Source organism: Neoarius graeffei, chromosome 7 (genome assembly GCF_027579695.1).
Source record: "Neoarius graeffei isolate fNeoGra1 chromosome 7, fNeoGra1.pri, whole genome shotgun sequence".
NCBI classification, from domain to species: domain Eukaryota; kingdom Metazoa; phylum Chordata; class Actinopteri; order Siluriformes; family Ariidae; genus Neoarius; species Neoarius graeffei.
The window spans coordinates 98,001,223-98,023,575 of NC_083575.1; the positions used below are offsets into that span (position 1 = coordinate 98,001,223).

At 43.6% G+C, this 22,353-nt stretch overlaps 1 protein-coding gene across 1 annotated transcript in view; it reads right to left on the bottom strand.

Annotated features, from left to right (window-relative positions):
• spag5 (sperm associated antigen 5) overlaps nucleotides 1–22,353 on the bottom strand; it is a 36,009-nt gene continuing 13,656 nt past the window's right edge. The window contains exons 5-26 of the mRNA XM_060926636.1: nucleotides 21,622–21,817; nucleotides 21,356–21,472; nucleotides 21,079–21,171; nucleotides 18,907–19,041; nucleotides 18,640–18,759; nucleotides 18,417–18,509; nucleotides 18,192–18,326; nucleotides 17,890–17,983; nucleotides 17,284–17,431; nucleotides 16,877–16,927; nucleotides 16,514–16,688; nucleotides 11,669–11,802; nucleotides 11,368–11,539; nucleotides 9,362–9,488; nucleotides 8,781–8,876; nucleotides 8,447–8,576; nucleotides 8,226–8,358; nucleotides 2,749–2,829; nucleotides 2,468–2,614; nucleotides 2,131–2,205; nucleotides 1,880–1,960; nucleotides 1–198 (exon numbers count right to left, since the gene is read on the bottom strand). Coding sequence (XP_060782619.1) covers nucleotides 127–198; nucleotides 1,880–1,960; nucleotides 2,131–2,205; nucleotides 2,468–2,614; nucleotides 2,749–2,829; nucleotides 8,226–8,358; nucleotides 8,447–8,576; nucleotides 8,781–8,876; nucleotides 9,362–9,488; nucleotides 11,368–11,539; nucleotides 11,669–11,802; nucleotides 16,514–16,688; nucleotides 16,877–16,927; nucleotides 17,284–17,431; nucleotides 17,890–17,983; nucleotides 18,192–18,326; nucleotides 18,417–18,509; nucleotides 18,640–18,759; nucleotides 18,907–19,041; nucleotides 21,079–21,171; nucleotides 21,356–21,472; nucleotides 21,622–21,817 — 2,605 coding nt within the window. The 3' untranslated portion in view covers nucleotides 1–126. The remainder of the gene's footprint in view (nucleotides 199–1,879; nucleotides 1,961–2,130; nucleotides 2,206–2,467; nucleotides 2,615–2,748; nucleotides 2,830–8,225; nucleotides 8,359–8,446; nucleotides 8,577–8,780; nucleotides 8,877–9,361; nucleotides 9,489–11,367; nucleotides 11,540–11,668; nucleotides 11,803–16,513; nucleotides 16,689–16,876; nucleotides 16,928–17,283; nucleotides 17,432–17,889; nucleotides 17,984–18,191; nucleotides 18,327–18,416; nucleotides 18,510–18,639; nucleotides 18,760–18,906; nucleotides 19,042–21,078; nucleotides 21,172–21,355; nucleotides 21,473–21,621; nucleotides 21,818–22,353) is intronic.

Here is a 22,353-nt window from a genome sequence, read left to right on the forward strand (position 1 = left end):
TTACACAGAAGCCATTTTTATTTAGAAAACATCCGTTTATACACAAAGTCACGTTAGTTTTAATTCCATTAATAATTAAACATTTATTAGAAACATTAAAAAAAGTGACACAGAGTCAGAATTCATTCAGCCGAGAAACTCCACCAACTTCTGCAGCTCAGGACACGAGTTTACTACATCAGGGACAGACGAGAGAGCCTGGAAAACACACACACACACACACAGTTAAATGATGCGCTGCTCGAGCTTATAACGGTTCTGGAGATTAATGTTTATCTTATTTTATTTCATAATTTGCAGTAAGCCTGTAGTTGGTACGCAAGTAAAACTGTCAGTGCGGTTAAATACTAAAATAAAACAAACAGTTCAGATAGAAAGAGCTTGAAAACTCTTTAAAATGATCCTAAGATCAAGTTTATAGCTGAGTAATCATAAAAACACGAGTAATATGAATCTTACATTAATTAGCATTTTATTTTCCGTTGAAATTAAAACAAAAGCTGTGACTTCAAGCGTAAAAATAAGAAATGATTTTGTCCTAACTGTTAATTTCTGAGATGAGCCGAATAAACTGCCTGAAGGTTTTGTGTGAAACACTCAAGAATCATTTCACTGTAATCTCGCTCGTGATTATTTTCTCCGGTGGTCTTCATTCACATGCTGTTCACTTGTAGAGATGCAGTTATCATATAAAAGTCTGTTACAGTTTAAAGATTAAAACAGTCACATTCAGCAAAAACGATGAATTATTGACCCAAAACCCAACAAGTTCACAGCCACACTGACTGACAGCAGAACTACAGTGTGAAATCGAGTCTGTGGTTCTGGTTTTTTTCCTGATGGTGCCGTCAGTCAGAACCCTCAGAACGCCACAAAACAAAACAAGCCTGACTTTTCTGGGAAAAATCCTGAACTCAAAGAAAATCCTAATCTCGACTAAACAGAGCCAAGATGGAAGCCAAAAACCTCAGAGATAATTATGTGCCTAAGTGTAGCTGTTTAACACGTGCAGTGACAACCGGTGACTGTTAATAACCGGTTTAACACCGATAACAGAGCCGGGTGTTTGTGTATCCAGCTGTAAATTTCCCCAATTTAAAAAAAAAAAAAAACTTTTATTGCACTCTATTTTTGGTTTCTGTTTATTCCTGACTCTTTCCATCTGTGAGCTGCTGGAACATGTACATTTCCCCACTAAGGACGAATAAAGTTTATTTTTCCTTGATTCAGTCGGATACTGAGTGTATAGTCATGTGACCTGTGTACAGTGCCTGAGTGATGCACATCAGCACACCTTACAGATGCACAAGCACAGCAGGAGGGTTTTGTGATTAAGAGCCAGACAGTTTGTTCTCTAAACATGCTGCTGTTCTGTTGTGTGTCTGAATCGGGGATGTGGTTACAAACACGCGAGTTTTTACAGCACACTTAAATCAGACTCTTCTCCAAGCTAACTCTGTCTTTGCAGAACGCATTTCATCTCATATCAGTGAAGTTGAAAAGCTAGCAAAGAATTTAACAGGCTAACCTTGTGAGTTAGCGAACGTGAATAATTTACACACACACTGCTCTGACTGAACAAACCTGTGCAGCTCAGCTGAAGTCTCGAGCAAGAAGCTAGCGCGCTAATGCTACATACCCGGGTCACATTCACACTGAGGAGGAGTTGCCTGTAATGGACGTTTAACGAGATAACTCTATTCAGCTAATAAATTAGTTTAGCGAAGCACCTCGGCTTTTAGAGCCATAATGACATCATCAGTGTTGTGTCTGTAATGCATTATGGAACATTTGGAACATTCCACAAAGTCGTAATCATCCAGAGATATTGGAGATAAGTGTGTGTGTGTGTGTGTGTGTGTGTGTGTGTGTGTCCCACCTTCCTCACAGCCTCAATCATGTCGTCCAGCAGGTGAAGCTCTCGTTCCAGTTTACTCTGATTCATCGCATGCACCATTTGCTGCAGAAAGCAGAGGCATTATTACACACACACACACACACACACACACACTAAACAAACATTATACAAATAATAAACCACAGTAACTGATTGTTTTGTCACTGCTGTAATTATACGTGAGAGATGATTAAGGACATAAATAAAACATTATTATAAAAAAGTGTGTGTACGTGTCTCTTTGCTCGCTCCAGCAGTTTGGATCTCATTTCTTCAACCTCCATCAGACTGGCCTTCAGCTTCTCTACCTGATTACAGCACACACACACACACACACACACAGAGCATCCGCCCATTAATATCTGAAGAAAAGTGTAATCTGGGAAGGGGTGTACAAACTTTTGCATACATATATAAACCTGAGATTTGCTGCTGCACTACTGCTATAGAAAAGTAATCAACACCTTCTGACCAATCACGACCCGGAGCTCCACAGTTCTGTGCTAAAGGTTCCATGACGTCTTTGTAAATTTAATTATAAAATAAAAATAAACATTCTTGCTGCAGTACCTCCCTCAGGAGGCGGATCCTGTCATCCAGGTCCTTCATGCTGGCTGCTGATTGGCCTGTGGATCCTAGTTCCGCTCTCAGAACCTGAACCTCCACCTGAGACTGTTGTAGCAGCCGGCGCAGATCGGCTCCCTCCCTACGCAGCTCCTACACACACACACACACACACACACAGTCAAACATCATGTGATTAGTCTGAGGAATTTACTGGAACTGATCATGCAGAGATCATACTGCTTTACTAGATCATAACTAATATACTGTGTGTGTGTTTCACTCACACTGTTCTCTGCTCGGTGTTTCTGTGCTGCTTCCAGCTTCTCCTCCAGTTCACTGCACAACTTCCTCAGAGCTTTATCATCCTACACACACACACACACACACACAGACAGAGGTAGAAGTATAATAAGTAATACAAGTGTATTAGGCGACTCATTTTAGATTTTTCGGATCATGGATCTGCCGACGGCAGTTAAATACTACCGCTAGAAAAATAAGTCTGTGCGTATTTTTATTTTTACCGCCGAAACATACAAAAAGAAATGTAAAAAAAAAAATATATATAGTCATATTTTTCTTGTAACAGCACTGTATCCCTGGTACAAGGTCATATTTCTTTAAGTAAAAAGTATTAAAATCGCAAATACAAACAACAATGTGTGTTGTATATATCCACTTCAGCCGAGTCCGAAAACGAAACTGTTTACGATATTGAGTATTCACTTGAATGTTTTTATGGTATTTACGACCGCTTTACGACAGCGTCGACCTCGTGCTGACCATGGCGACGCTGACAGCATGGATTCCGAGCTATCGCCTCAACTGTACGTAAGCATAAAGTGTGGTAAAGAAAAGTCTTTTCACTGTCTCACTAACCAAAACGTGGGCGGTTTCATCTCTCAAGCGTTGAAAGTAAACAATGAAAAGATCAAAACGATCTTTGGTTCTCAGAATTAAGGCGGTGATGTAATGAGCGCGATGCCGAATACGCCTGCCATAACGTTAGTTTGCAATAGGGATGGCGAAAACTAAAAAAAATCTTGACCGACCACCGAGCCTCATTAGCCGGTTAAAGTCGGTTAACCTATGAGTTTAAACAGGGATGCAAACGGTGGATGCGCCTTTCAGCGGATGCCGCCTTTTTCACGGCTGAATCGTGCAAAGATCCGATTTTTTTTTAGGGGGGCGTTGGAGTGTCTGAATAATTTCATCAGAGTAAATTCTGTATGCTCAAAGGAAAGCGATCAGATCTGCACGATTCAGCCGTGAAAAAGTCGGCATCTGCGCCTTTAGTTTGTGTGGAGAGATCTGATCTGCAATAACATGCATTGTTGGCTACAGACCGAAACATACTTTCAGAATGCACTGGCCAAGGCAGGACTAAACTCCATGTGCCTTCTAATAATAATTTAAAAAAAAAAAATATATATATATATATATATATATATATAGTAATTTGTAAGCTAAAAAGCCTGTGTCTACACTTTTTTTCTTTCGCCGAGTGGCAGCTGTGTTCAACTGGGGCGGGACATGACTGAATGGGTGTTTCTGATTTGTTAGCTGTCTTTAACTGGGGCAGGAGGGCGGGACATGACTGAATGGATGTTTCTGATTTGTCAGCTGTCTTTAACTGGGGCGGGAGGGCGGGACATGACTGAATGGGTGTTTCTGATTTGTCAGTTGTCTTTAACTGGGGCAGGAGGGCGGGACATGACTGAATGGGTGTTTCTGATTTGTTAGCTGTCTTTAACTGGGGCGGGACATGACTGAATGGGTGTTTCTGATTTGTTAGCTGTCTTTAACTGGGGCGGGACATGACTGAATGGATGTTTCTGATTTGTCAGCTGTCTTTAACTGGGGCGGGACATGACTGAATGGATGTTTCTGATTTGTCAGCTGTCTTTAACTGGGGCGGGACATGACTGAATGGATGTTTCTGATTTGTCAGCTGTCTTTAACTGGGGCAGGAGGGCGGGACATGACTGAATGGGTGTTTCTGATTCGTCAGTTGTCTTTAACTGGGGCAGGAGGGCGGGACATGACTGAATGGGTGTTTCTGATTTGTTAGCTGTCTTTAACTGGGACGGGACATGACTGAATGGGTGTTTCTGATTTGTTAGCTGTCTTTAACTGGGGCGGGACATGACTGAATGGGTGTTTCTGATTTGTCAGCTGTCTTTAACTGGGGTGGGACATGACTGAATGGATGTTTCTGATTTGTCAGCTGTCTTTAACTGGGGTGGGACATGACTGAATGGGTGTTTCTGATTTGTTAGCTGTCTTTAACTGGGGCGGGACATGACTGAATGGGTGTTTCTGATTTGTTAGCTGTCTTTAACTGGGGCGGGACATGACTGAATGGATGTTTCTGATTTGTCAGCTGTCTTTAACTGGGGCAGGAGGGCGGGACATGACTGAATGGGTGTTTCTGATTTGTCAGTTGTCTTTAACTGGGGCAGGAGGGCGGGACATGACTGAATGGGTGTTTCTGATTTGTTAGCTGTCTTTAACTGGGGCGGGACATGACTGAATGGATGTTTCTGATTTGTCAGCTGTCTTTAACTGGGGCGGGACATGACTGAATGGATGTTTCTGATTTGTTAGCTGTCTAACTGGGGCGGGACATGACTGAATGGGTGTTTCTGATTTGTTAGCTGTCTTTAACTGGGACGGGACATGACTGAATGGGTGTTTCTGATTTGTTAGCTGTCTTTAACTGGGGCGGGACATGACTGAATGGGTGTTTCTGATTTGTTAGCTGTCTTTAACTGGGGCGGGACATGACTGAATGGGTGTTTCTGATTTGTTAGCTGTCTTTAACTGGGGCGGGACATGACTGAATGGATGTTTCTGATTTGTTAGCTGTCTTTAACTGGGGCGGGACATGACTGAATGGGTGTTTCTGATTTGTTAGCTGTCTTTAACTGGGGCGGGACATGACTGAATGGATGTTTCTGATTTGTCAGCTGTCTTTAACTGGGGCAGGAGGGCGGGACATGACTGAATGGGTGTTTCTGATTTGTTAGCTGTCTTTAACTGGGGCGGGACATGACTGAATGGATGTTTCTGATTTGTCAGCTGTCTTTAACTGGGGCGGGACATGACTGAATGGATGTTTCTGATTTGTTAGCTGTCTAACTGGGGCGGGACATGACTGAATGGGTGTTTCTGATTTGTTAGCTGTCTAACTGGGGCGGGACATGACTGAATGGGTGTTTCTGATTTGTTAGCTGTCTTTAACTGGGGCGGGACATGACTGAATGGGTGTTTCTGATTTGTTAGCTGTCTTTAACTGGGGCGGGACATGACTGAATGGGTGTTTCTGATTTGTTAGCTGTCTTTAACTGGGGCGGGACATGACTGAATGGGTGTTTCTGATTTGTTAGCTGTCTTTAACTGGGGCGGGACATGACTGAATGGATGTTTCTGATTTGTTAGCTGTCTTTAACTGGGGCGGGACATGACTGAATGGGTGTTTCTGATTTGTTAGCTGTCTTTAACTGGGGCGGGACATGACTGAATGGATGTTTCTGATTTGTCAGCTGTCTTTAACTGGGGCAGGAGGGCGGGACATGACTGAATGGGTGTTTCTGATTTGTCAGTTGTCTTTAACTGGGGCAGGAGGGCGGGACATGACTGAATGGGTGTTTCTGATTTGTTAGCTGTCTTTAACTGGGACGGGACATGACTGAATGGGTGTTTCTGATTTGTTAGCTATCTTTAACTGGGGCGGGACATGACTGAATGGATGTATCTGATTTGTTAGCTGTCTAACTGGGGCGGGACATGACTGAATGGGTGTTTCTGATTTGTCAGCTGTCTTTAACTGGGGTGGGACATGACTGAATAGGTTTTTCTGATTTGTTAGCTGTCTTTAACTGGGGCGGGACATGACTGAATGGATGTTTCTGATTTGTCAGCTGTCTTTAACTGGGGCGGGACATGACTGAATGGATGTTTCTGATTTGTTAGCTGTCTTTAACTGGGGCAGGAGGGCGGGACATGACTGAATGGATGTTTCTGATTTGTCAGCTGTCTTTAACTGGGGCGGGAGGGCGGGACATGACTGAATGGGTGTTTCTGATTTGTCAGCTGTCTTTAACTGGGGCAGGAGGGCGGGACATGACTGAATGGATGTTTCTGATTTGTCAGCTGTCTTTAACTGGGGCGGGAGGGCGGGACATGACTGAATGGGTGTTTCTGATTCGTCAGCTGTCGTCCTTACACCGCATTGCAAGCCCCAAGCGTTTACAACACAGAATTCCAAGTCCTCCGCTCCAAAATTGGCAGCTTCAAAACGATTGATTTTTTTTTTTTTTAACCGACAACCAAAAAAAAATTAACCGGTAGACGTTGATTCGGTCAACCACCGGTCAAACGGTCATCGGTTAACATCCCTAGTTTGCAAGTTTGGCTGCAAGTATGTGACTGTGGAATTAGAAGAGGATGGAGCCGCAGAGAGTCCCATCGAATCAAGTAGCACGAACGTATCACAGACCTGTTTACCCCAAATTTGCCCTGTCAGTAGTCTTGCAGTATCGTGTCAGTAGTTTTGGTAAGCTGTCAGTAGGAATTTTACTGGGGTCCAATCTATGTATTGTATCGAAGACAAAAAGTAGAAAGCAGCCTATTAGATAATAGTACTCATTCAAGTTGAAAGTAAGTGATAGATTACATGAACAAAATTTTAAAAATTAAAATCTAGCACTGGTCTTATTTTTTCTGTCAAGTTAAGCACCTGTGAGAACCAAAAAGCAAACCCATGTAAGATTCTAGATCTGCTCCATAATCCTCATATTACCAAGCCTAGACTCTAAGGTCTACTTGTTGACTCCTCATACATTTCATTATTTCAGTATCTCTGTATGTTGCTTTGTACCGACGTGTCTCTTGCAGTCATTCTGACCCGCGTGAGCACAAGAAAAATCTACATTACAAACGTTGCAATGAACGTACATGTTCCCTTTCTTAGATGATGTAAGGCATGGCCACAGATCGTGATAGGAGTCTTTATATTTTTTGCGATGACTTCTGGTATTTCTTTGCAGGACCATCAATAATGCCATCGGCCTTTCGCTTCGCGGCCGCCATGATTGTGTGCTCAGAAACCAAAGTTGAAACAATGGAACCTTCCCACAATGCAACGTACGGTAAACGTGGCTTAAACGTGATTAAACATGGCCGCGCCCATGACTATACGATCGATGTTCGATTCCCACAATAAATATTATAATAAAGTAATGAAACATTTGGCAACATTTCGGCCATAAATCGTAGTTTTTGGACAAGAATTCGTAATCCGTATTTTGTTTTGAAAAATCGTAGGAACTACGGACAAATCGTAGGAGTAAACAGGTCTGGTATCAGGCTTCGATGTGCTCATGAGAGCTCAACAGTCATATGACCACATACCTTCAGAGAAGCAAGTACTGGAATGCTAGTCCATGTTATAAACTTGTACACAAGAACACACACACACATTATATATATATATATATATATATATATATATATGCGCGTGTGTGTGTATATATATATATATATATATATATGCATGTAAAGTGTGTCTCTTGAATTTAAATTATTTTATCATCTTAATCTGACATTGAAATTTTGCCATGCAAAAAAAAAAATTGGCCAAGGACACTTATTTTTATTTCGACCGATGACATCAAAAATATGTTGAAAAAATCCGTGAACCTAAAGATAAAAACTGGGTGGCCTAATGTAACATATGATGTACAGTAGCAGTACACACCTGTGTTTTCTGCTGCAGCACTTGTGCATCTTTCTCCACCTGACCTTTAAGCCGGCCCACTTGCTGTTTAAGCTCCACCCCCTCCATGGCGTGTCGGTTATTCTGTGTCTCCATCTCCTCCTGCAGGTCACGACTGGAACAGCAGCAGAGTTGTATTACATCACTGAGTAGCACACACACTGTGCACAAACACTCCGTGTGAGTGTACTCATGCTCCTCACATGCTCTTGTGCAGAGTGTGTATCTCCGAGTCTTTGCCTTGTTTCAGCTGCTCGATGGCCGAGTGGAGCTCCGACACACACTCACCCAGAGACGATAACAACTCCAACAGAGTGGTACTGCGCTCATCATCTAACACACACACACACACACACACACACACACACACACACACACACACACCGAGCAGAGATCTAACACATCATCACTGTCTATATCTGTATAGAACACACCTACTTATCTTAATGACCTGTATTCATATTCGGTTCTATCACTACCGTGCAGTGTGTATATTGCGTGTGTTAAACTGTATGCTGCATATTAAGAGTGTGTTACCGTTAGTGTTTTGGAGTGCAGCTGGTGTGATGCGAGTGAAGGCGCTGCTTCCTTTCCCCATATTCCTAATCAGGTCCTCTTCCTCTACACAACTTTCTGCACACACACACACACACACACACACAGCTGTAAGATTAGGTCATTAACAATTAAGTGGGTTTGACTTTTGAATGATACTTCACATGTTTACGAAGCTCCGCCCCTAGGATCTTATCTGGCCTATAGAGCATCTATAAAATGATTGACAGGCGGTCCATCCAAACACAAACAGGCATTCTGGACCAGAACTCCGCTTTCCAAACAGGCTCTCAGTGACTTAAAGGGGCAATGTGTAAGAATTTATAAGGTTATACATATATCTTTGAGGTTATTTGTACAAGTTAGGTATTTATTTAAAAAACAAAACCCTATTGCACCTTTAAATTTCGCTGTTTGTACCTCCCTTAATATTTCTCTCTGATTTGTCCCTACAGTCTAATTTATTACAGATTTACTGTTTCCCTACCCCCGTCTGTACTCTGTGTTCAGTATCTCTCCCTTGAACACCTTCTGCGTGTGGCGTGGGTGTCTGCGGTACAGACCTGGTTCAGTAGGTGGTGCTGTATCACACGGCTGCTCCTCAGTCAGAGCAGTAATGACAGAGTTCAGGAAGGAGCTGCAGGGCTGAGGGACAGGTGACGGATCAGTCTGGACCGTACCGTCAGTGCTCTGTGGGGGGGGACGGTAATGGAGGGAGAATGAGGAAACATCGCCATGTTTACACACCCTGGTCCAGGGGTTCTGCAGGCTTGAACAAGTTCAATTTAAGACTTTTTAAGACCTTTTTAAGACCATAACAGGTTAAATTTAAGACTTATGCCGCACAAAAAAAATAAAGAAAATTGGGAGAGCCTGAATTACTTTCGAAATAACAAAATTTATTATCATTCACCAACGAACTCATTACATCCCCAGGGTGCGCTCTTGCATTAATGAGGAACTAAGTTACGGTGGAGCCAAAGACATCCCGCAAATCACTTGAGGATGAGGCATTCGATTCCGTACGGTTTGCGTGTTGTAGCGTTACGGTTTGCACGGAGTTCGCTGATACACCGTCTCAAGATGTGCTTGGACCTGACAACGGTGAACAAAATTGAGTGATGGCATGCGATTGTTGCAGACTTTTATGGGCAGCCTGGTGCTTCTCACAACTGAATTGAAATAAGACTATTTTTATTCAACAAAGATGTGGCACAAACTGAAAAAACAATCTTGAAAATTGCAACAAAGGGGCAAAACAATACAGAGCTGCTCAGAGCTCAAACCAATAAAGTGCAGCTCAACACTGAGAGACTCGCAGACGTGTATAATTCCGGTATTGCCTTCTCTGTAAAATGTCTGCAACCAGGCAACTCATATTTGGGATCGAGTGTGTTTAGTCATTTTTGGAAGCCTGGTTTTTCCACTATACTAACTGGGATCATGTCTTCGGCAATGAAGAAGTGAGTGATTGCATCCGTTCTAGCTCTCCATCTCTGACTCGGTTTCTCATATGGGGGGCTTTGGAGAACGAGGCCGCTATGGTCATTTGTTTAGCTTGTGGGGGGTTTTAGCTCGTGGGCAAGTAGTTCGGAGTTTAAGAGACTCTTCATACTGTACCGGGTGAGTTTATGGAACATATTTGTCGTGCTGCTGCCTTTCGTGATGACAGGTTTTTTTGCACACTTTACAAACTGGCATTTGCTGTTCCACGTCCTCCTCGCGATATCCAAAAAATGCCAGATGACTGACCCCTTACTAGTTCTTTTAGGAACCAATTCGTCCGCTTCCATTTTTTAATTTGTCGCTGAAATTGACAGAGCTTACACGGTAGCCTATGCAACACCAGCAATTGCACAAACTGAGTCAGCGCTGTAAACCGGAACCAGGAAATCTTCCCACCGGCAGTGTTGCCAGATACTGCTGATGTTTTCCAGCCCAAAATATGTTCAAAACCCGCCAAAACGCACTTAAAACTGCCCAATCTGGCAACACAACCGAAACTAGAAAATCTTCCCGGAAGTTCCTTTCAGCACCGAGATGCCAACCAATCCCAGGTGACATCTAGGTGCTGAAAGGAACTTCCGGGAAGATTTTCTACGTGCACAATAATTCTACACGTAACCTAGGTCTTAAATTACCCAAATGAGATTTTAGACCAGCAGTGCAAAATATCTCTGTATTTTAGACTTTTTTAGGCCTAAAATTGAAAATGTGTAATTTTAGACTTTTTTAGACTCCGCGGACACCCTGCTGATCACTTCAGTTACACCACAGTAATTACACTCTTGGTCAGGTGGCGTTGATTAATTCTCTATAACAGCAGCTCTGACAGCAGTGCAGGTTTATATTAATGCACTCTTTCCTGTCCATAGTAAAAGTCTGTTCACAGGGACGTGTACGGCGGACGCTCCGCACTCGGGGATGTTCTGTTCCAGGAGAGTAATCAGCTTCAGGGTGGGAGCACTGACTCCAACCTGCAGCCCGACTCACAGAGAATTCATCACTTAGAGTGGAGGAAACGTGGCTGAGGGTTCGGGCTGAGTAAAGAGAGAGTGTGTGTGTGTACCTTGTGGTTGTGGTGGGTGGGGTGTGTGGCGCTGATGAGAGCACACACACGCTGCAGCAGTAGGGAGGAGTCCAGCGTGGCCTGAGCGAGCTGCTCTCCCTGATCCAACAGCATGAGGCGAGCTTTATCACGCGTACTGACCAGCTCCTGCTGCAGATACTCTCTCTCCATACTACACACACACACACACACACACACACACACACACACACACACACACACACAGAACAATGCTGTAACGGGCCACAAGTGATGACACGTACTGAAGCCGAATTCCAACTCAAACCTGCGTGTGTTTTACCGTAGCTGCTGTAGCTCCACTCGGAGATCCTCACACTCCAGGTTTCTCTCCCTCAGTCCCTGAAGGTGTGAACGCAGCAGTCCCTCACTCTCAGCCAACTGCTCTCGGGTCAGCTCATTCTCCGCCTGTAGGAACTACACACACACACACACACACACACACACACACACACACACACACAGGGTATCTGCACATTTTTCAAGTATAAATTTAAAGACTTTTAAGACCTTTTCAAGACCTCTAAATGGAAAAATTAAGACTGTACCATGGCAAAGAAAATGATAAATACGACAACTTAAAACTGTTTTCTGCAATAGTTTTTTTTTACTAACTTTAAGAAGAATGTACACAATTGGTGAATAACAGGGTGCATCAGTGGCAGCTGTTAGACAGCAAACAGCTGAAGCAAAGTCGTGTGTTCTGGGCTGCAGAACTACTGTAGCAGCGAGGAGAAGACTGGAGTTTACTGGAGAAAACACCAGGAATCATTTCAAAAACCAAAACAATAAATGGCAAGTAGAACCAGCTGAACAACCTTAGCCGGCATTATTTCAATCCCCAAAGATTATCTTTGATGATGTGTGATTTAGCGTCTGACAGCAAAATCAGTGTGCGTGTGGTACAGTATACAGCTGGCTGAGGAAGTTCTCGAGTATCTTCTGCATTATAGAGACACACAGTTGTATGTCTCTGCAAAACCTGATGAGAGACACCAGCTTAATAAAATTGAGGAATGTGTTAAGGACATTAGACACTGGATGCTTATAAATTTCCTTCTGCTTAACTCTGACAAGACTGAAGTACTTGTGCTAGGACCACATAAAGCTAGAAGTAAGTTTTCTGATTACACAGTAACTCTGGATGGCCTTTCTGTTTCTTCACGTGCAGCAGTAAAAGACCTCGGAGTGATTATTGACCCCAGTCTTTCATTCGAAACTCACATTGATAACATCACCCGGATAGCTTTCTTTCATCTCAGAAATATTGCAAAGATAATAAATTTAATGTCATTGCATGATGCAGAAAAACTAGTCCATGCTTTCGTTACCTCCAGGTTGGATTATTGTAATGCCTTACTGTCTGGATGTTCCAATAAGTGCATAAACAAGCTCCAGTTAGTTCAAAATGCCGCAGCAAGAGTCCTTACTAGAACTAGAAAATATGACCACATCACGCCTGTCTTATCCACACTGCATTGGCTCCCAATCAAATTTCGTATTGATTATAAAATACTACTATTGACCTTTAAAGCACTAAATGGTCTCGCACCACAGTACCTGAGTGAACTTCTGCTCCTCTATGACCCGCCACGCCTACTTAGATCAAAAGGTGCAGGCTATCTGCTGGTACCTCGTATAGTGAAGGCTACATCAGGGGGCAGAGCCTTTTCTTACAAAGCCCCACAGTTATGGAACAGCCTTCCAAGTAATGTTCGGGAATCAGACACAGTCTCAGCATTTAAGTCTAGGCTGAAAACATATCTGTTTAGTCAAGCCTTTTGTTAATGGTGTTTATGAGGTAAAGGAGTAGATCTGGAGGGTCCTCAGACAGAGTGTTTTGGTAAACTGGGATGTATGGATGCTGTCAGTCCCCACTCGCTTGCTCACTCGAGTTTGTTGACGGTGCAGTGGCTGGCTGCTTTATGTCCCGGGGCTCCCTCATGCTTGTGTTACCTTCTGGCTCTCTCCTTTTAGTTATGCTGTCATAGTTAGTTGCCGGAGTCCCTGCTTGTACTCGGTGCAATATGTATACTGTTCCTACTTATTCAGGTGACATTGGGCATACCTAACCACCTGTGTTTTCTTTCTCTTCCCCCCACCCCAAATCTGTCCCTCTGAGTTACATGGAGTCAACAGGAAATCTTTTGGTGGAGACGTTGGGGACCTCGACTGGCTATCGTAGCCTGCAGGGAATCGGCCGTCAGACGTTCTGTCGCATGTCCCAGACCCGGTGAAATGTAACTGAATTGTCTTGGCCAGGCCTAAGGGTCCCATCTGCATCTCATCATTGCTGAGGAGTGTGCTCCCATCACCCAATCAAGCATCCAGCCAGAGCAGGTCATGATATATTTTTTACCATATTAACATGCCATTGTGCGTCATGCCTGATGTAAAGACTCTCGTCTCTGTGAGCCTATCACACAGATTTAATACTTGTCATTTTTAGGGCATACCTAACAACGTGTTTTCTTTCTCTCCCCCCCCATCTGTCCCTCTGAGTTACATGTTGATCCTGGGATTGAGATGCTGGCCTCTTCTGCCCCTCGGACCTGCTTGATCCATCCTGGTGCCCTGTGTCTGGTCGGAGTTTTATCGCCCCACTCCTGTGAAGGACGGCCCCATGAGGACAGTTGAGGGTTATACCTGTTAAAACTGTTAATATTATAGTCAGGCTGTCTGTTGTTGCCCAAATGAGGATGGGTTCCCTTTTGAGTCTGGTTCCTCTCGAGGTTTCTTCCTCATGTCGTCTGAGGGAGTTTTTCCTTGCCACCGTCGCCACAGGCTTGCTCATTGGGGATAGATAGATTAGGGATAAAATTAGCTTATGTTTTAAGTCGTTCAAATTCTGTAAAGCTGCTTTGCGACAATGTTTATTGTTAAAAGCGCTGTACAAATAAACTTGATTTGATTTGATTATAGCAGGGAACAGCATAAACCTGTTTATGCAGTCATACAATCATCAGAGCGTCACATTAAACACAGAAAAACTACTGTCACCTTTCATAACCATTATCAATATTAATCAATGTGTTGTAATAACTAAACTAATCATCAGTGCAATTGTTACATCAATGTTCATTATTCAAAAACAATCATTAATTATCTATAATCCATGAATAATTGTTTGTATTACTACTACTACTACTACTACTACTAATAATAATAATAATAAACAACTACTTTTTAATAATAATTTTAAAAATTAACTAAATTTTATAACATTTTAATAATAACTACTTATTAGCTATATTAATTAATAATAGAGTAGCAATTATTATAAGCATTATTAATTACTACTTAATTAATAAGCAGTGATTATCAAAATGTAATTTAATAATAAATAGTAATTATCATCAACTACTAAATTATACTAATAAATAATAAGTAGTGATTATTAAAATGCTATAAAATTGAGTTATGAGATTAGTTAAAATTATTATTAAAAAAGTAGTTATTAGTAGTAGTAGTGATACAAACAATTATTCATGGATTATAGATAATTTGTTTTTAATAGTGAACATTGATATAACAATTGAACTGATAATAATAATAATAATAATAATAATAATAAATAACATTAACAAGTATTACTAGTAGTATTATTGTTTATTATTATTATTATTATTAGTAGTAGTAGTAGTAGTAGTACTATAGTTATTTTATATCAATGTTCACCATTTTAAACAATTATCTATAATCGATGAGTATTTGTTTGTATTCTACCAATTACTACATTTTAATAATTATTTGTAATAATTTTTAATAACTTAATTTTATAACATTTAATAATCCCTAGTACTTATTAATCACTAATTCATAAGTAGTAATGATTAATAATCAATAATTACTGTTACTACTAATTATTATTAGTGGTTGTTAATATTATTCTTATTATTATATTAAAAACACTGTTGTAGACAATAAGTAATAAAACAAAAAAAACTTTTTGTACAAATTATTTATATTGTACTATATTTAGAATTATTGTATTTTCTGGAGTTCTTTTTAACTGAGTTTTGAAATAAAGGTTGTTTATATATTTATATTAAACTTAGTACAATAAACAATGCTAATTATGTAAAAAATGATGCTAATCATTAGTAGTAGTAGTAGTAGTATTTCCTTTTAGCCCATTTTCCACCTGACTCTTGTGCGCATGCGCGAACCCCCCTGCGTTTCACTCCGGAGCGCTTGACCTCTAACGCGCGCACGTGCCTCGTGTCCATGAAAAACCAGTTTCCCAGTGGGCGTGTCCCCAGCGCTGCGGTACCGTCTTTAAACACGTTTGTGCGATCCAGCGCTTTTTATCGCAAACGATTCTCCTCCTTATTTTGGGGGTATCGGTCATCCCCCAACCACTTGTCGTTAAACAGACATCTTCCCATAATTATCAACACTTTCTAGCGCCCACGTAAGCTACCTGCGCATCTCTCACTCTTCACAACCACCGCACCGCACCGCCTCCAGTAGCCTCCTAACGTTAGCTCTTGATCTACGGAATGCACAGAGCCAATGCTGCCCCCAAAAGGTACGCGGGTCACTTTTAAAATTACGGTTAAAAAAAATACCCCAAACCAGATGCAGACATTTCACTCGTTCGGTCCAATATTAAATTTAATACCTCCCTTTCGAAAATTCCAGTCATTCCAAACAATTTAAGACATTTTTAGGCCTTGAAAACCGAAAGTTGTATTTAAGACTTTTTAAGGACCCGCGGGAACCCTGACACACACACAAATTGCTCTTTTTCCAGCTTAAATGACACCTCGGACTCAGCCACAGGGCTCATTATGTTTCAGTTGGTTCTTCCTGAAGCCCCCGGGTCAGAGACAGTGCCCATGTGCTCTCCTGGACTTGCCCCATCACCTCACCCTCACATGACCCTGGAGCGGGGAGCAGTACTCGGCAGTAGATACCACTACTAGTGCAAGTTTGAAGCCGTGATAACGTGCATCATCACAGGGCCATAAATTCTACAGGCACGTCTGTTCTGTGCACACTGGCACACACTACCGTTTCCTATTAGGGACGTCATATTGGTATCTGCCAGACAGCACCATAACTTTATAATCACTCTCAATCTGGGATCGTGTGTGTGTGTGTGTGTGTGTGTGTGTACACACACCTCACTCATCTCCTTGGTGTTAGACAGTTCACTTTGGACCTGCGTGAGTCTGCGCAGCTGCAGTCGCTGGCTCTCCGTTTCAGCACCGAGTTCAGAAATAAGATTCTCTCTCTGCACCAACATCTGCTCCAACTCCTCCAGCCTCCCCTCACACACACACAGAGCCGCCTGGATACTGCAGAGAGAGAGAGAGAGGGAGAGGGAGGGAGAGAGAGAGGGAGAGGGAGGGAGAGAGAGAGAGAGAGAGATGTTGGGTTCTGTAAAGTAAACCAAGTTTTATAATTTGTGTGTGTGTGTGTGTGTGTGTGTGTGTGTGTGTGTGTGTGTGTGTGTGTGTGTGTGTGTGTGAGAGAGAGAGTGTACCCGTCTGCTCTCTCGTTGGCCTCCTGAGTGTCGTGCAGTGAGCGCTGCAACCTGAAACAATAAAATCTCCATCAGCCTGAAGCGTTTATACTGAAATGCGTGTTTAGTGCTGATTTGTTGGTTGTTGATGTATTTTTTTCCTGTGAGACATCAGCAGTTGTGTGTAGCTCTGATGTCACAGGGGGTGGAGCTAGAATAGTTAAAATAGAATTTAACAGGAGGAAAAAAAGATGACATCATATTAATGAGAAATGCAGCGCAGAAGTCATGGAGCAAGGACTGGAGTCAAAAAGTCCCAGAATGCAGTGCAGGTGTACGGCTAGTTAGTGATGGACTGAAGAACATATGAGGATGTACATGTATAGAGTGTGAGATGTTCAGAAGCTGACGGTGTGTGTGTGGCGTACTTGCTGGTCTCGGAGGCGAGGGTTTGCTCCAGGAAAGCGTAGGAAGCGAGTGTAGAGGAAACAGTAGCTGAGAGCTCAGTGGTCTTCCTCTGTAACTGAGAGCGTTCGTCCTCTACCTCCGTCAGCTGCTCACGCAGAACTGCCATCTCTGTCACCACACACACACACACACACACACACTTACAGTACTAACAATTCCTTTATCCCTCATGGCTCTCAACACTCCGGTGTCTATCATATGAACAAACAAACAAGTGAAGTGTGTCACCTGACGGCCTGTCAATCATTCACACACTCCAAGTTCTCAACAGAAGGGGAAACACTTCCAGAGGAGGAGAACAGCGAGTGAAGACAAACTCAACACACTGCTTAAACCTGAAGTCTTTATCATCGCCATAGCAACCAGAGAAAAGCAACAGGGGAGCATTTCACTTGTATTCATTTTTTAAGTCTTAATCGTCCAATCAGCACACTGCTGCTTGGGAACTACTGACCAATCACAACTCAGGGGGCGTGACTTGTTCTCTGGGGTTAATGATGGACCGATGGTGAGTGTGTGAGGTGTGTACTGCCGCCTAGTGTCTGGGGTTAATATTACACACTCACCTGAGCTCATGATGGTTATCTGTGTGTTGAGATCCGCAACCTGCTGTCGAGCTTCCTGCAGACCAGAGTGCGTCTCGTACAGCTGCTGCTCCGTCTTTTACACACACGGAAAAGTGTCATAATGTAATGATCATAATCATAAAGCGATATTCCTCCACACACACAGTAACAGATGACTGGAGCCTTTCAGATATTCTCACTATTCCAGTTCAGAGGACTGGATACATGCTGCATTTCATTCACTATCTAGTGAACAGGGGTGTGGTTAAGGACATGCCCACTGTGACGAGTGTTTGTGTGACCTGTTCTCTGTCCTCTAAAGCGCGGTCTCGCTCCTCCTGGTGTTCCGTACTCCGCTGTATTGCGGCCGACGCTCTGTGCTGGAGTTTCTGCAGTAACGGATACGTCCTCTGGAGGAGCTGCTGAGCTTTATGGAGCTAAAACACACAATAGTGTTCAGTACAACATCAGTGTGGGATCTGTATGAGTGCCAGTGCAGTGTGTGTGTGTGTGTGTGTGTGTGATACCTCAGCCAACAGGTGTGTGTGATCCTCCAGTGTCTCTCTCAGCAGTGTGTTGGCTTCGGTAACAGAGTCCATGTGCATCCTATTCAGCTCCACCTGAGCAGAGAGGAAACACACACACACACACACACACACAGAGTTGAGGATTAATAACAGAGGTACAAGAGTATAATAAAGTAGTGATGTATAAAAGAGAGTGTGAGCATGTTTGTGTGTGTGTTCTCACCAGCTGTGGGTAAGTGTGTGTGAGTGCATCTGTCAGTTCCTCATGGGATCCAAGGTTACGCTGAAGGTCAGACACTTGTGTGGTGTGATGGTTACGCAACTGCTCCAGCACCCGCAACACCTACATACACACACACACACACACACACACACAAATATAAATATTCAAGCAAAAATATAATTTCTGTATTGTGATGTTCCATTTAACCAGGTGTGTATGCACATGTGTGTGTGTGTGTGTGTGTGTGTGTGAGAGAGAGAGAGACACCGTGGATTTCTCCTCCAAAGCTTCTTCCATCTGTTGCTTCATATCGTCCCTGTCCTTCACACACACCCTGCTCTTCTGCTCCATCTTCCTCAGCATGTCCGTACAGCGGGCAAAGAGTGCCTTCATCTGCCCCACCTACACACACACACACACACACACACACACACAGTTTACTCGCAGGAAACTCAAAATTAAAGATATTGGTTTTTTGTTAGAAAATATTCTGTGGCAAAAATTAATTACTGACTGAAAAATGCTGTGTGCATAAGTATTCACCCCCTGTGCTGTGGAAGCTCCAGGTGAAAGAAACTGCTCTAATGAAGATACGAATGGTTTACAGTTGGCCTCTAGCTCTGAAGGATTTAAAATTCACCTTTTCTGATAAAAGTGCCCATTAATTTAAGTGTGACCGGTCAGACTGAGGATCTGAAGGAAAGCTGAAATAGTGAAGACCAAAGAGCATGCTAAAGAAATTAGATTACAAAATAATATCTTGCTGGATTAACAGTGGGAAATGGAAGCTACAGACAAGGCCATGCAACGAAACGGTGTCAGAGTTGCAGAGCTCAGGGGCTGAGAGAAAGAAACTGCTCGGGGGGGGGGGGGGGGGGGGGGGGGGGGGGGGTCATGTCTGGAGTGACTCAAAATGTTTTATGGTGAGAGGAGACAAAAATTGAGCTTTTTGGCCAAAATTCAAAACACTCCATGCAGCACAAATCCAACACTTCACATTCCTCAACAAACACCGTCCTGAGGGTGAAGTATGGTGGTGGCAGCATCGTATTACAGGAACTGGGCATCTTGTTCAGGGTTTCCCCAGGTTTGACCACCATAAATTTAAGACTTTAAGACGTTTTTAAGACCACTTAAATGAGAATTAAGACCTACATCGCACCCATTATGCGGTCGTAGAACACCAGATCAAATTCCCAATAATGACAAATGTTTCAAGTAAAAATACTTTTATTATAAAAGTTATATACTTAAGTCATTATGTGCATTGCTTGTCAAATCTTCACATTCAAGACAAGCAAGACCGAATTTTGTTCTGTAAGACGTTTTGTTTTTTTCCGCAGGAGAATGTTGTAGCGACTTCCGAGTCTGGGAACACAGCCTTAAAGAGTTCGCTTATGCCCTCATTCGAGCTGTGCGAGTGGTGTTCCATAATTGTTTTTAAAATCCAGAGCACCTCTGCCCGAAGTGTCGGGGTTCCACCGACACCCATCATGCCACTGCTCGGCCCTTGTGTTGTTGCTAGCCTTGCCGATGATGTCTGGCTTAGCTGACGCTGCTGACGTTCGACAGCGGTGCTCGTGCCAACTCCAGCTGCATTCGGAGATTGAACCGTGCAGAACTGAGCGATGGGCTGGTGGCGGTGGAGGGCAGATGCAATGTGCTTTGAACTCTTCATGTGAGACTCGAAAGCGAAATGACCTATAGTGGACAACTTGAAGGTCTTTCGACAAACACAACATCTTGCTTCAACGTCGCTTCCAGGAACCTCCCTCACTTTAAACGACACTTAAACGACACTTCCCCATGCTGCGATTCGCGGAGTCTCCTCTCCACCACGGACTCCGACGATTGCGCCGGCGCGAAAGTGTATCAATATTGTTTCTTTCTTTGCGCATACTCCAAGAAATTCACTGATGTTACGCAAAACCCACGTTTTCACATCGTAGAATAGTATGAGTAAATTTAAGACCTTTGTTTAAAAAAATAAGACTTGGGCAAAGCAATTTAAGACTTTTTAAGGCCTTAATTTTGGAATATTAAATTTAAGACTTTTTTAAGACTTAAGACCCCGCGGCTACCATGTTGTTAAAACTGAAGGACTGATGCATGGTGAAAAATACAGAGGGATATGACAAGAGAACCTGTTCAGTCTGAGACAACACTACAGCTTTGGAGAAACTTCAGCTTTCAGGAGGACAATGGCCTCGAACACAAGCAACGCAGGCGTGGTTAATAAATAAATAAATAGAATATTCTGGCATGGCTAAGCCAAAGTCCAGGTCTGAACCTCAGTGAGAATGTGCAGCACTGGTGGAACGCTGCAGTCAACAAACAACATCTAACCAGCCTGAGGAACCTGCAGCAGAGCCGCCAGAGCTGGGAGGAACAGGTGTGCAGTGTAGTAGTGGTCAGTGGGAAGGGAGGAGGGAGTTTCACCTGTTGGGACTGGATTTCCTGATCATCAGTAACAACGCCTTCGAGCTCCTTCATGCTGCAGAGAGCCTCCTCCACTTCTGATTTAACACTCATCTGCACAGGAACACACCTCAAACTCAACACTCTACACGTAAAAACAGGGTTCTTCAGCTTTACTTGTGTGCGCTGTGTACAGATATTAAGTTTAATGTGATGCGGGTTGGTGTGTGTTGATGTGTAGAGGTGTGTGTGTGTGTGTGTGTGTGTGTGTGTGTGTGTGTGTGTGTGTGTGTGTTACCATGGTGTTGCTCATAAGCTGCATGGCTTGGTGCAAGTTGTGAAAAGTTTCCTGATCAACCTCCAGAGTTTGGATTCTCTCTAGTGCGCTCACATACAGCTCTCTGTACGGCTCCGTCTGAAAGCGCGCACACACACACACACGTTTCAGTCACAGCGTGAGAAACACCACAAAGCTGCAATCTCATTTACAGCTGAAAAACATCATTACAGACTACTGAAGAACCTCTAGAATGAATATTATAGTTCTGTAGGTCTGGTTCTGACCCGGCTGAGCTCAGTGTGCTCCGTCTGTACAAGGCGGTCTCTCAGGCTGGATGGACTCGCCTCGCCGCTGCCTCTCAGGTGTTGGTTCTGGGCCGACGTGAGCTGCTGAGACAGAACCTCCACCATGATGAGGGTGGAGATTAGCTTCTGCTCCAGCTCAGAGCGGGACAAACACTCCAGCTTACTGCGACTCACACTAAACACACACACACACACACATCAGATGAAACAGAAACAACACACATAGTAAGGATTAATGAATCAGATGGTGGTTTGTTCAGATTGTTGTTTGTTGGCGGCGTGGGGGGTTCGGTCGGGTGCGCGCGGCGTTGGCGGCGTGGGGGGTTCGGTCGGGTGCGCGCGGCGTTGGCGGCGTGGGGGGTTCGGTCGGGTGCGCGCGGCGTTGGCGGCGTGGGGGGTTCGGTCGGGTGCGCGCGGCGTGGGGGGTTCGGTCGGGTGCGCGCGGCGTTGGCGGCGTGTGGGGTTCGGTCAGGTGCGCGCGGCGTTGGCGGTGTGTGGGGTTCGGTCAGGTGCGCGCGGCGTTGGCGGTGTGTGGGGTTCGGTCAGGTGCACGCGGCGTTGGCGGTGTGTGGGGTTCTCTCTGTGCGAGTCAATCTCATTCATTCGGGCTTGACTGTTAGCTGTTGGTCATTTGTTCATTCGAGTGGGCGGGTCCTTCATTTACTGATTCAGATCAATGTTTCAGTCGTTTGTGTCGGTGAGTCGTTCGTT